General features: G+C 38.7%; 1 protein-coding gene across 2 annotated transcripts in view; it reads right to left on the minus strand.

The window, feature by feature from the left end:
* Window positions 1-658: 658 nt before the first annotated feature.
* clcn2b (chloride channel, voltage-sensitive 2b) overlaps window positions 659-14,946 on the minus strand; it is a 110,191-nt gene continuing 95,903 nt past the window's right edge. For both annotated transcript variants that reach the window (XM_056473359.1, XM_056473358.1), the window contains 5 exons: window positions 10,125-10,163; window positions 8,312-8,416; window positions 3,349-3,435; window positions 2,945-3,150; window positions 659-939 (listed from right to left, as the gene is read on the minus strand). In XM_056473359.1, coding sequence (XP_056329334.1) covers window positions 2,950-3,150; window positions 3,349-3,435; window positions 8,312-8,416; window positions 10,125-10,163 — 432 coding nt within the window. In that variant the 3' untranslated portion in view covers window positions 659-939; window positions 2,945-2,949. The remainder of the gene's footprint in view (window positions 940-2,944; window positions 3,151-3,348; window positions 3,436-8,311; window positions 8,417-10,124; window positions 10,164-14,946) is intronic.

The raw sequence follows: 14,946 nt of genomic DNA on the forward strand, positions 1-14,946 counted from the left end.
ACCTTTATTTCTAAAAGTGTGCCAGTGGTTGAGCTAAAATGCATCAAATGAAAAGCAAATGAGAAGCATCTTAAAGGGGGCAGAGCATGTCAGATACTAGAGAGCATTTGATTGGTTATGAGTGAGTTAATGTGTTGATCCATTTGAGCAGAAGTGACAAACTACAAGCTTTACATGCTTATATTAGTTTTAGATCTTCTAAATGCCGATTATGTCACTGTTTTGGAGCACTCTAGACTATAGATATCCTAAAAACTGATAATATTGATACTAACATCTAAAAAACTTTAAGTAACACTTTATTTTGATGGTCCATTTCAGTATTAGTAGACTGTGTGCTTAATATCTGCTGATACTGCCGCTTCAATAGACATTCAACTGACTATAAGAAACTTTGCAAGTACATGTCAACTTACAATAACCCTAACCTCAACACTAACCCCAACCTAACAGTCTACTTATAATCTAATAAGAATTAAATGGCATGTAAATGCAATGTAAATATTTTCAACAAACGGACCATCAAAATAAAGTGTGACCAACTTTATTATCCGTTCATGAGAGCTTTAAGATGATGCTAGGAAAACTTGAGACGAAAAAAACATATTAAAAATTAAATGTTGTGTACTCAAAACAAAAAGAGCAGATTTTTCTGACCCGTTAGACTGTTTTCATAAGCAAAAATTCAACATATTTTTAATCATTTATTTATATATAAAAACTAAAAAAATAAACAAGACTTAATATATTCAGTGATTTTGCTTCTCCAGTAAATATATCTTGATTTAAGAGCACAGTTTGTATATTTATGCTGGAAAACGAGACGGAAGCGCTGAGCAAGAGCCTGATTCTCTGAAACTGAACTGACCCACACATAAAACTGATCCTGGAGGAAGAAAAAACCCTCGTCCTACTGGAGCTGATCCTGCACCGACACACCTGAAGACAGAGGACGAACACTGAGTATAGCTCAAACACACACGGGATTTTCTGAATTGTGGGGACATTGCATAGGTTTCCATTGTTTTGAAACTGTCCAAGTTGTATTTTCCATTGCCCTACCTCAACCCAACCCTCACAGGAAACTGTACAGGTTTACTTTCTGAAAAAACTCATTCGGTGAGGACATCGATGTCATAATAACTCCCCAGCTTGTAATATCTGTGTCATAACCATGTCATTATACAGATTTGTGTCCTGATATATTACAAAAACACATACACATACACACACATACATATACAGGGGTTGGACAATGAAGCGACAATAATTCATTAGTATGGTGTAGAGGACGAGTGGCCAAACTTTTTTATATAAAGGGCCAAAAACGAAACTGGATTGAGGGCTATGGGCCAAAGTTGAATATGTCAAACCGTATTACCATAAATTTGTCACGTGTAATTTCCTAATTTATTTGCTAATATTTAAAAATAACTCGTGAATGTTGCTTTAAAGCATATTAATTAGTGATGCAGTATCATTATTAACATTTTATAATCAACTTATTACAGTAAAAACATAAACAATCCCATTTCTAACACAATGGAGATCAATGATACACTATAAACCAGTCGAGAAGCTCCTGCCTTTGAGTCTGATTCGTTTACAACATTTAATTTTGGTTGGCTTTTTATAGCTCCTTAATTAAACAAAGAAACAAAACGTTATGGTATATTGGAAATGGCCGACGCAGTGGCGCAGTAGGTAGTGCTGTCGCCCTACAGCAAGAAGGTCGCTGGTTCGAGCTTCAGCTGGGTCAGTTGGCGTTTCTGTGTGGAGTTTGCATGTTCTTCCTGCGTTCGCGCGAGTTTCCTCCGGGTGCTCCGGTTTCCCCCACAGTCCAAAGACATGTGGTGCAGGTGAATTGGGAAGGCTAAATTGTTTGTAGCGTATGAGTGTGAATGAGTGTGTATGGTGGTTTCCCAGAGATGGGTTGTGGCTTGAAGGGCATCCGCTGCGTAAAAAAGTGCTGGATTGGTTGGTGGTTCATTCCGCTGTGGCGACCTCGGATTAATAAAGGGACTAAGCCAAAAAGAAAATGAATGAATGAATGAAAATTGGAAATGACGACCTCTGTCAAAGGTATTCACCCAAACCAACTCCCTATCATCCTCCCTCTCTTTTCAGATAGGATGCTTGGCTAGACAGTAGGTTACACTACCCAACCATTCTGGAGGACCATGTGTACCCAACGGGTCAAACATTGTATCCTGAAGGCATGTGTATCTTTGGGATTGGCAGATACAAGTCCTGCACAGCGGCCAGAGGGATTTTAAATCGCTCTTCTTCAGAATAGCGTCCGGTTCACTACGTGATGCTGATTGAGGACAATCTTTCCTGACTCGCACCTCCCAAACACCCCAAAGTGCTCAATAATATATAGATCTGGTGTCTGTGCAGGCCATGGCAGATGTTCAACTTCATCACACCACTCGGTCACCTGTCTTGCTGTGGGTATTTCTGCATTATCATCCTGATACACATGCCTTCAGGATACACTGTTTGACCCATTGGGTACACATGGTCCTCCAGAATGGTTGGGTAGTCCTTGGCAGTGATCCAGTACCCATCTAGAATGAGTATAAGGTCTTGGAAATGCCATGACATTGCAGTCCAAACCATCACTGATCACCCTCATGCTTCACTTTGGGCATGCAGCAGTCTGGGTGGGACGCTTCTTTGGGGCTTCTCCACACCGTAACTCTCCCAGATGTGGGAAAGACTGTGAAGGTGGACTCATCTGAAAACATTACAAAACTCTGCTAATCAAGCCTTCACAATCGGCTCTTACTGGTGGAGTGTGCCACCAATGAAGACTGGCCACCAGGCTGGTTAAATTCAGCCATGAAATCTCCAACACTATATTGGCCAGTGTTTTATATTCATTGTACAACCCCTGTACATACACTCATACACGCACAAACACACACACACATTCTCTTACAGGGGTCAGTGTGTCTTGTTGTCAGTGTTGTGGTTCTGCTGATCTCGGGGCAGGCTCAGGCTGGAGTGTCGGTCCCACAGTTTGTGCAGTTCTGTGGCTTCGCTCTCGCTGCTGGTGCCGCTGGTTCCACTGTCTCTGAAACTGGCCAGCGGAGGACGAACCTTCACTCCCTTCACCGTCATGGAGCCCTCGATGGCTTTACGCAGCTACACACACACACACACACACACACACACACACACACACACACACACACACACACACACACACACACACACACACACACACACACACAATATATAAATAACACTTGATTATATATTCAGACAGAAAACAACTATTTGACATTGTACTAATATTTGAGACTAATCCTCAGAATAATCCTTGAAATTAAGAACTCTCACCTCTCTCAGTGAAACCACTCCAATGAGCCTCCCGATGCTGGTGACGTACGCATGATCCAAACCCAGCAGAGAGAAGATGGTGTGAGTCTGTCCAAAACAAGAGGAACAACAGCCATAGTTATTGATCAGTTGAGGTGATTCTATAGTTGCTATGGTAACACGACAGCCATAGTAATTGATCTGTTGTGGTGATTCTATAGTTGCTATGGTAACACGACAGCCATAGTAATTGATCTGTTGTGGTGATTCTATAGTTGCTATGGTAACACAACAGCCATGGTAACTGATCTGTTGTGGTGATTCTATAGTTGCTATGGTAACACAACAGCCATGGTAACTGATCTGTTGTGGTGGTTCTACAGTTTCTATGGTAACACAACAGCCATAGCTTTTGATCTATTGTGGTGATTCTATAGTTGCTATGGTAACACGACAGCCATAGTAATTGATCTGCTGTGGTGATTCTATAGTTGCTATGGTAACACGACAGCCATAGTAATTGATCTGTTGTGGTGATTCTATAGTTGCTATGGTAACACAACAGCCATGGTAATTGATCTATTGTGGTGATTCTATAGTTGCTATGGTAACACGACAGCCATAGTAATTGATCTGTTGTGGTGATTCTATAGTTGCTATGGTAACAAAACAGCCATAGCTTTTGATCTATTGTGGTGATTCTATAGTTGGTATGGTAACACGACAGCCTTAGTAATTGATCTGCTGTGGTGATTCTATAGTTGCTATGGTAACAAAACAGCCATAGCTTTTGATCTATTGTGGTGATTCTATAGTTGGTATGGTAACACGACAGCCTTAGTAATTGATCTGCTGTGGTGATTCTATAGTTGCTATGGTAACAACAGCCATGGTAATTGATCTGTTGTGGTGATTTTATAGTTGCTATGGTAACAACAGCCATGGTAATTGATCTGTTGTGGTGATTCTATAGTTGCTATGGTAACACAACAGCCATAGCTTTTGATCTATTGTCGTGATTCTTTAGTTGCTATGGTAACACAACAGCCATAGTAATTGATCTGCTGTGGTGATTCTATAGTTGCTATGGTAACATAACAACCAAAGTAAATGATCTGTTGTGGTGATTCTATAGTTGCTATGGTAACACGACAGCCAAACTAATTGATCTGCTGTGGTGGTTCTACAGTTGCTATGGTATCACAACAGCCATAGTAATTGATCTGTTGTGGAGATTCTATAGTTGCTATGGTATCACAACAGCCATAGTAATTGATCTGTTGTGGAGATTCTATAGTTGCTATGGTATCACAACAGCCATAGCAATTGATCTGTTGTGGTGATTCTATAGTTGCCATGGTAATCCAACAGCATCTTTTGTGGTAATTCTATAGTTGCTATGGCAACACAACAGCCATAGTAACTGATCTGTTGTGGTGATTCTATAGTTGCTACGGTAACACAACAGCCATAGTAATTGATCTGTTGTGGAGATTCTATAGTTGCTATGGTATCACAACAGCCATAGCAATTGATCTGTCGTGATGATTCTATAGTTGCTATGGTAACAACAACTATGACCTAAAGCACACGGCTAAAATAACAGAGTGGCTTCACAACAACTCTGTGACTGTCCTTGAATGGCCCAGCCAGAGCCTGACTTAAACCCAATTAAGCATCTGTTGAGAGGCCTAAAAATGGCTGTTCACCAACGTTTATCATCCAACCTGAGGATCTGCAAGGAGGAATGGGAGAGGATCCCCAAATCCAGGTGTGAAACACTTCTTGCATCTTTCCTCAAAAGACTCACGGCTGTATTAGATTAAAAGGGTGCTTCTACTAAATCAGGGGTCTAAAGCTGTCGGCCTGCAACCGACATCAAAAATATAATGAGATTCGGCCCACCAAAACATATATTTTTGAACCATCATTGTTGTGCAGTTGCATATAGCCACTTGTGGTTTTGACCCGCCACCTACTGGACATTTAAAGTACTGCATTCAGATTAGTTTTACTTTCAGTTTCTCTTAGCATGAGGTCGACAGTAACACACACGTTTTAAATCTGTGGCAGATTTAAACATTAAAATATATGTCCGTAAGTGCTCTATTTTTACTAAAGCTCTATTTTTGTAAATATTCAAGGGTCGTTTGATTATTATCAGCTTTTTACCACTTGTATTTTGTTGTACAAACACTTATTCATGGCTTAAACATTATGCTGGTGGTTTAACAATATGATCAATTTACTAATATTCGATTCATATAGTCTCATTTAATAGATTGTCCTCATGTGCTTATTAAGATTTGCATAAAAACTATGTACATAAGTAAAACTGTACAGCTGATTGAATTGAACTTGTTAAAGTAAATGTGAATATGTACAGCTGAAGTCAGAATTATTAGCCCCCCTTTGAATTTTTTTTCTTTTTTAAATATTTCTCAAATGATGTTTAACAGAGCAAGGAATTTTTCACAGCGTGTCTGATAATATTTTTTCTTCTGGAGAAAGTCTTATTTGTTTTATTTCGGCTAGAATAAAAGCAGATTTTAACTTTTTAAAAACCATTTTAAGGTCAAAATGATTAGCCCTTTAAGCTACATACATTTTTCAATAGTCTACAGAACAAACCATCGTTATTCAATAACTTGCCTTCACTGACATACTTTCCCCCTCATTGTTGTAGTTTTACCAAAAGAGAAAGATATTGAGAAGAATAATTGCCAGTAAAATAATTGTGTCTAATACTCAGCCATACACACAACAACCACAGATACATTTCAGCAGTCGTTGTGTGACACGATAAACGTGCTGATTTGCATTATCACTGGTGACAGGTAATGCTTGAAATGAGTTCAGATGCAAAACCCTCTAAATCCATCAGACCTCTTTTCTTGTAAATGAGCATTTTCTGTCAGGCTTCTCTGGTTAGGCTCAGAAGTTTCATTTTATATATAATGAGAAGGTGATTAGCTGATAAATAAAATATATATTTTTTTTATAAATATCACTTTAGACAATTCAGTTTTTTAACAAGGTAGATTTCTTTTGCGTCAAAACCAGCTAAATCCACATCTGCTTTTTATGCAAAACCCTCTAAATCCACCTATTGAGACAAGACAGTGTAATTAGATGAAAATCATTAAGCATGCAACTAGAGATTATTTTACCAAACATAAAACACACTACACAGACCACCTGAAATTTTAAATATATACATCTGTCAAGTAAGTGGCGGTTCATTCCGCTGTGTTAACCCCTGATAAACCAGGGACTAAGCAGAAGGAAAATAAATGAATGAAATCTGTCACGTTCATTAATCAATAACATTAAAACTGACATTAATTAAATCTTAACGATCTGTTGTCATTTCTAATATTTGGGATTTGGATTTAATGTTAGTAGAGACGTGTAAACAAGCTTGTTAGATTCAAATAATGTAGTGTAAAAACATTGTGAAACATCAATATCTGTGCATTGTCTATTGCTAAAAAATAGTATAATTTATTAAAGGAATATAATGTATAGTTGAGGACGTTATATTTATCTTTTAAAACATTGCTTGCATTAGCAAATAAAACACAAGGTGGGCCTACTGTGCAAAAAAAAAAAAAGAGGATGTCTCTCAGACAACTTTAGTCATTCATTCTCACCATCCTCAAGGTCTTGGTCTCTTTTTCATCTCTTGTTTATCCTCATAGCATCCATGCGGGATTAAAGAACGGCATCTTAACTTCGTCTTTCGTGAAATGCAGTTGCTGTTTATTGTATAGTAAATCGGACTCATTCAAAGTAGCTTCGCTGCGCAAAAACACGTGATGAATGCATGCTACACTCCCGACTGTACAGTGTGTTTTCTTTTGAGGTAAGGGACATTTTCATTTGCTATTCACTTACAGTCGGACAGGCTCATCCAGTTCATCAAACTCCGTCTTTTAAAATCGTAAGCGTAAAAGCCGGCGAAGACATATTAAAAACATATGATTCGATTCACGCCTTCTGATTGGTTCTCGGGATATAGAGGCTTTTGCTGTCAAAGGCAAGTGGTGTTTAGCGGCTTTTACCAACAAACTGCTATGATTGCGCATCTGATTCTGATGCATCAGTTATCTCAGGTTTCCACTTTCTTCTTGTGCTTGAATGTTAAAACGGCCCACCTATAAACTGTCAATCACTGATTTGCCTCCCACCAATTTAAGTTTGAAACCCCTGTAGTAAATGCTGAGCAAAGAGTTCATGACCATGTGATATTTCAGGTTTTCTGTTTTAATAAATCTGCAAAAATGTCAGCAGTTCTGTGTTTTTCTGTCTATATGGGGTGCTGTGTGTAGATTCATGAAGGAAAAAAAAAGCTTAAATTATTTTAGCAAATGGCTGAAATATAACAGAGTGAAACATTTAAGGGGGTCTGAATACTTTCCGTACAACACTGTACTATAACAGTATGGTTCAACAATGCTTTATTATCTAGTATGAATAACTGCAGTATTTTGGTCATGTGGGATACTCCCTAAAAACTGCAGGTGTGTGTAATATTGGGTCATTTGTTTATATTACTATTGCCATTCCAAATATAGAATATCTATTTGTGTGTGAGTGTGATTGTGTATTAAGTGTGTGTGAGTGTGATTGCATATTTAAGTGTGTGTGTGTGTGAGTTTGTGTATAAATAGGGAGTGTAGAAAAGTGGAGGCGTAAGAGAGAATGAATGAAGCATATTAAGGACATTCACAGCTGCCGGCAGGAGGGTGTGTGTGTGTGTGTGTGTGTGTGTGTGTGTGTGTGTGTGTGTGTGTGTGTAAGATGGCAGAGAAAGTCTTAACTTCTCTGCTCTCGCCACAAGCGGGTTTACAATTGCACATGATGAATCCAGTGTCAGTATGTGTGTGCGTGTGTAGACCTTTTATTAAAAATGTCAAAAGAGATTACATTCATACACAACCTAAACTTTCTCTCTTTCTCTCTCACACACACGCACACACACCTTGTGTAGTGATGTTCGCTCTACCAGCTGGAAGGGGGCGGGGTCAATCTTGCAGCTGTTGAAGTTCACCTGCTCGTCAAGCTGTTGCTCCTCCCACTCCTCAATCTGCACACACACACACACACACACACACACACACACACACACACACACACACACACACACACACACGTTATTTTCTTGTAATAACACCATTCGTACATCTGACATTAGCTTGTGAAATACACTGCACTATTAATGTAGTGATATTTAAGAAATACAGCAAATACTATAGTGTTTTTGAACCATCTTCTAGTAAAGTGTATTATACTATATAGTATTTCTATAGTAACTCTTTGTTAACGACATACTTTAATAAACTGATTAACTCTAATAAATGCTGCAGCATACTTTAGCTTTTACTACAGAAAACTCTGGTGTGTTTTAGTATAATACACAGTATAGTGGTAAACCAATACAGTATTGGGTCATTTGTTCATTTAGTCCTTGTGTTACCATATTAACTATTGAATCATCATAACAGATTAACTGTTACCATAGCAACTATAGAATCATCATAACAGATTAATTGTTTCCATAGCAACTATAGAATAACCATAACATTGTGTTACCAAAGTAACTATAGAATCATCATAATACATTAATTGCGTTACCATAGCAACTATAGAATCACCATAACAGATTAACTGTTATCATAGCAACTATACTATCACCATAACATATTAACTCTTACCATAGCAACTATAGAATCCCCATAACAGTTTAACTGTTACCATAGCAACTATAGGATAACCATAACATTGTGTTACCAAAGAAACTATAGAATCACCATAATACATTAATTGCGTTATCATAGCAACTATAGAATCACCATAACAGACTAATTGTTATCATAGCAACTATAGTCACTATAATAGATTAATTGTGTTACCATAGCAACTACAGAATCACCATAACAGATTAACTGTCATCGTAGCAACTATAGAATCACCATAACAGATTAACTGTTACCATAGCAACTATAGAATCACCATAACAGATTAAATGCGTTACCACAGCAACTATAGAATCACCATAACTGATTGTTATCATAGCAACTATACAACTACCACAACATATTAATTGGTTTACCATAGCAACTATAGAATCACCATAACATATTAATTGTTATCATAGCAATTATAGAATTACCATAAAAGATTAATTGTTACCACAGCAACTATAGAAGCGCCATGACATATTAACTGTTACCATAGCAACTATAGAATCACCATAACAGATTAATTGCGCTACAATACCAACTACAAAAATCACTATAATAGATTGTCACCATAGCAACTATAGAATCATCATAACAGATTAATTGTGTGACCATAGCAACTATAGAATCACCATAACAAATTAACAGTGTTACCATAGCAACTACAAAATCACCATAACAGATTAACTGTTACCATAGCAACTATAGAATCACTATAACAAATGAACAGTGTTACCATAGCAACTATAAAATCACCATAACAGATTAATTCAAGTACTTTCAGTATGTTTAGTATGGTCTAAAACACTGCAGTATTTACTATAGTATTTACTACACTACTGGTAATAAACAGTGGAATATTTCCCCACATAAAACATGAGTGAAATATTAATAATGTTCTTCAATTTGTCCCTCTGATCTGATTATTTGAGGTTTTTGATCCGATTGGACTTTAAATGTGGATCAAGCTGAATGGAAGACTTTAATCTGATTACTAACGGATTATACTCATGCATGTCAACATCATTTATGAGAGGTTTTCAATATCCTCACCTCTCCAAGAGTCATGTCATCCTCTACGTCTGGATCATCCTGAAGAGAAAACACACACACATTGAGTTTTCATGTTTTACAGGCTCAAAATACATGATTCTGTGTGATTTATGAGCTGTTTTCCTCATAGGTACCAAAAATATCCCCACAAGATTAAAAACTACTGGCATTGCTGCACTTGTGGGGACATTTGGACCCTACAGCATTATGAATATCAAGAACCACACACACACACATATTGAGATATACACTTACACACAAACACACACACTGTATACACTCATACGCACACTCACTTATACACACAATCAGATAAATACACACTCACTCAGACATGAACCCCTACACATTCAGATTTTCACCTATACACACACTAACTCTATGTGAGACCACAAAATACACACTTAGATTTGCACTCACTCATACGTGCATACGCACACAGACAGATATACACACACACACACACACACACACACACACACACACATTCAAGCGTTTTTCAGTAAGTATCACCTCAGAAAAACATTGTCTCTCCAAGTACCACCATAATGACCAGTATTGAACTACAGTAGCGTAATAGGCTTAATTCTATATATATATATATATATATATATATATATATATATATGTGCTGGGGTGATATTGGCGTTAACGTGCTGCATTAACGCAAGACTCTTATTGCACGATATGAAAAAATATCACCGTTAATCTATTCTCAAAGTTGGGTTGGGAGCTGAGTCTATTCTACGCAAGCTATGATGACTTTCACCTTGATATTTTAGTGTGGATGTATACCTGACCGGTGAGCCGTCTGACAAACAAGTGCCCTTCTGAATCAAATCAGCAGGACAGCAGACACTACTGACTACACTTACATGTACATCTGTAGTCTAGTTATTTGCCTTAATAGACAATAATATAATTAAGATGATTACGTGCTCTCATGTAGGAGTTTCCTGTAATTTTGGGTGACTTTAACTGCAGTTCGGCAGTTTCACCTTCACTCATGAACATTTCATTCATGCCCCCGTGACAAACTGGGGAATTAGATGCAAATAAGGACTGGTGAAAGTGTTATGGAATTTAATAACACACGCAAAATGGAAAGAAAAAAACGTTCGCATTTCATGATGTGTGTGTGTGTGTGTGTGTGTGTGTGTGTGTGTGTGTGTGTGTGTGTGTGTGTGTGGTCTTTTACTGACAGCCGCATATGTGGATCTTGTGGGAAATTACGGTGAAAAGTCCTACACGAAGGTACTAGTTTGATTGCAGTGTTTACTTCAATAATGCCACTAATATCTGCATACTCCACCTGTCTCAACTCCATTTCTGTTTAGTTCAGTTATGACTTTAGTCGGATTAAGGTCATCAAAAATGGCTGTTTGGAGCTTATGTAGGCCTACAGTTCAACATTCATGATTAACTGAATAAACAGTGAGTAAACACAAGTACATCTTATTGAACATCATTTATTTTCATCACCAATTATCATAGTAGAACAGTTTCTCAAGCAGTTTGTGATGCATTTTGGAAACAGGAGATTAGCCCCTGGTCTAATGCGCCACCTGGCTTGAGAAACCCGTACTCAAAGACCTACTTTTAGTCATTATTTGGGTAGCACATATATTCTGAATGCCTTCGGCATTAATCTAGATTAATTCCTATATATATATATATATATATATATATATATATATATATATATATATATATATATATATATATATATACACACACACACACACACACACACACACACACAGATATACCTACATACATACATACAGCAGTTCTGACTGGTTCTCGAATCTGATTGGCTGATAGCCATGCGATATTCTACAATAACAGCAGTCGTAAAGCCTCCTCACCCTTATGAATTACTCTTCCCACACAGACTGACAGCAGATCAATAAACTCACTACAGTTTGACAAATATTGCAGCTGTTGGGCAACATAATGTATTTTTGAGGCTTTTTTAGTAGAGAATGTAGTTGTTTAGATTGCAACTCTGCAGTTTATTTATAAGGATAGTGCCTATTTTAAATATTTATAATTTCAGAGATTCAGCACGTTGACGGCCATCAGCCTGTCATTGAGCGGAGCAAAGATGGTTATGCCACAAGATGGCGTCAGAGACCACATAATAAGCCCTTAGAGGGAGAAAATCTCAACGTTTTCTTTTCGTATTTCAAATGACAGCTGATCAAGCCATTATAAATGGTGCTCCAGCAAAGCTAGCAGTATTGCGAAGGACTCTAATCATCCCTTCCACAGTCTCTTCCAGCTGCTGCCCTCAGGAAGAAGGTTTCGAAATATTAGAGCCTATTCGGCTAGACTAGTTTCCCAACCCTGTTCCTGAAGGCACACCAACAATACACATTTTCAAACTCTCCCTAATCAAACACACCTGAATCAACTTATCATAACATCAGAAGAGACTCCAACACCTGAAGTTAATGGGTCAGAAAAGGGAGACATCCAAAATATGTACTGTTGGTGTGCCTCCAGGAACAGGGTTGGGAAACAGTGGGCTAGACTACTCAACAGCTTCTTCCCACAGGCTGTTAGAGCCCTCAACTCCAGTCAACTTACCCCCCTCTGAAATCTCACCAAATTCCACCCCCCTCACCTCCTTGCATTCCTAAGTATGTCCCATACATGTGAGTGGGTTAAACAAACCACCTGTAGAAAAGACACCCTCTCGTCTCTCTGACTCTTGCTCCAGCATGCACATTTGCACTATAGACACTTTCTTAATCACTTCATGTCTCTTGGAAATATTGTGCATTTCAAACTGTGCTTCATAAAGGTGAGTGGGCTTGACAAACCACCTGTAGAAACACTCTTCTCTCTTATGCACCTGACACTTTCTCTAAACTCCATCTTACTCGATAATGAAAACGATTTCGAGTTTACTTTAAATGTACCACAGTCATGTTGCACTGCTTGCTTCAATCTTCAATACCCCTCTTGCACAACATCCTGCACAACATTGTTCAGTCTCATGTTCAAACTACTTGTACAGCCTTTCTTATGTCAATAGTTAAGTCTCTTAAAGTATATGTTAGTTATGCATAGTTTTTTTTATAATAGCTCATATGTCCAGTGTAGTGTTTGTATTTATGATTCATTTATGTAGCACTGTTGTCCTGTGAGACACATTTCATTCCTCTGTATGTCCACACATGTATCGGAAAGACAATGAAGCTTGACTTGACTTGATAAAACAGTTAAGTGGCATTGTGTGTGTGTGTGCTGTCTGGGCTTTCACTGCATTTCTACACCTCTCTTTCTTCATGTGTTCAATACATTTTCCTGTGTCATTTCAGTTTATTGCGTATAACTTCACTTGTAAATGAATTCGATTAGTTTTCTTGTCGTATATGGATTTCTTTTGATGTTACCAGCATCCGATGAACATTATAAGTCAACGGCACCCTGTTTTCTGAGAAGAATGCTGACGTGTTCAATACTTATTTTCCCCACTGTATCTGCCTGTCTAACTTCGGGAGGAGAGACAGAACATAAAATGCTCTCACAACATTGTACTGCAAGTCTGACCTGATGGTCTGTGTTTTGTGCAGAATAGTGCAGTGGTATTGTAAAGTGTTTTGCCGGTGAAGCAAAGACAGACGTCTGATCAATAGCCGGAAGAGCTGCTCTGATGATCCACACTACAGCTCAGAGACTAAATATAAGACATTACATCATCCTGCAGCTCTGCACCTCTCACACTCAACAGCTCTATCACATACACACATTCAAATGGACACATGTCATGGCCTCATTGGCCATTTTATTAGGCACACCTTCCTAGTACCAGGTTGATCCCCCTTTTGCTTTCAGAACTGCATTAATCCTTCATGGCATTGATTCAACAAGCTGCTGGAAATATTCCTCAGAGATTTTGCTCCATACTGACATGATAGCATCACGCAGTTGCTGCAGATTTGTCGGCTGCACATCCATGATGTGAATCTCTCGTTACACCACATCCCAAAGGTGCTCTATTGGATTGAGTTCTGGTGACTGTGGAGGCCATTTGAGTGCAGTGAACTCATTGTCATGTTCAAGAAACCAGTCTGAGATGATTCACGCTTTATGACATGGTGTGTTATCCTGCTGGAAGTAGCCATCAGAAGATGAGTACACTGTGGTCATAAAGGGATGGACATGGTCAGCAGCAATACTCAGGTAGGCTGTGGCGTTGACACGATGCTCAATTGGTACTAATGAGCCTAAAGTGTGCCAAGAGAATATCCCCCACACCATTACACCACCACCACCAGCCTGAACCGTTGATATAAGGCAGGATGGATCCATGCTTTCATGTTGATGTCAAATTCTGACCCGACCGTCCGTATGTGGCAGCAGAAATGGAGACTCATCAGACCAGGCAACATTTCTCCAATCTTCTGTTGTCCAGTTTTGGTGAGCCTGTGTGAATTGTAGCCTCAGTTTCCTGTTGTTAGCTGACAGGAGTGGCACCCGGTGTGGTCTTCTGCTGCTGTAGCCCATCCGCCTCAAGGTTGGACGTGTTGTGTGTTCAGAGATGCTCTTCTGCAGACCTCGGTAGTAACGAGTGCTTATTTGAGTTACTGTTGCCTTTCTATCAGCTGGAACCAGTCTGGCCATTCTCCTCTGACCTCTGGCATCAACAAGGCACTTGCGCCCACAGAAATGCCGCTCACTGGATATTTCCTCTTTTTCAGACCATTCTCTGTAAACCCTAGAGATGGTTGTGCGTGAAAATCCCAGTAGATCAGCAGTTTCTGAAATACTCTGACCAGCCCGTCTGGCACCAACAACCATGTCACGTTCA

Source organism: Danio aesculapii, chromosome 15 (genome assembly GCF_903798145.1).
Source record: "Danio aesculapii chromosome 15, fDanAes4.1, whole genome shotgun sequence".
In the NCBI taxonomy this organism is placed as follows: domain Eukaryota; kingdom Metazoa; phylum Chordata; class Actinopteri; order Cypriniformes; family Danionidae; genus Danio; species Danio aesculapii.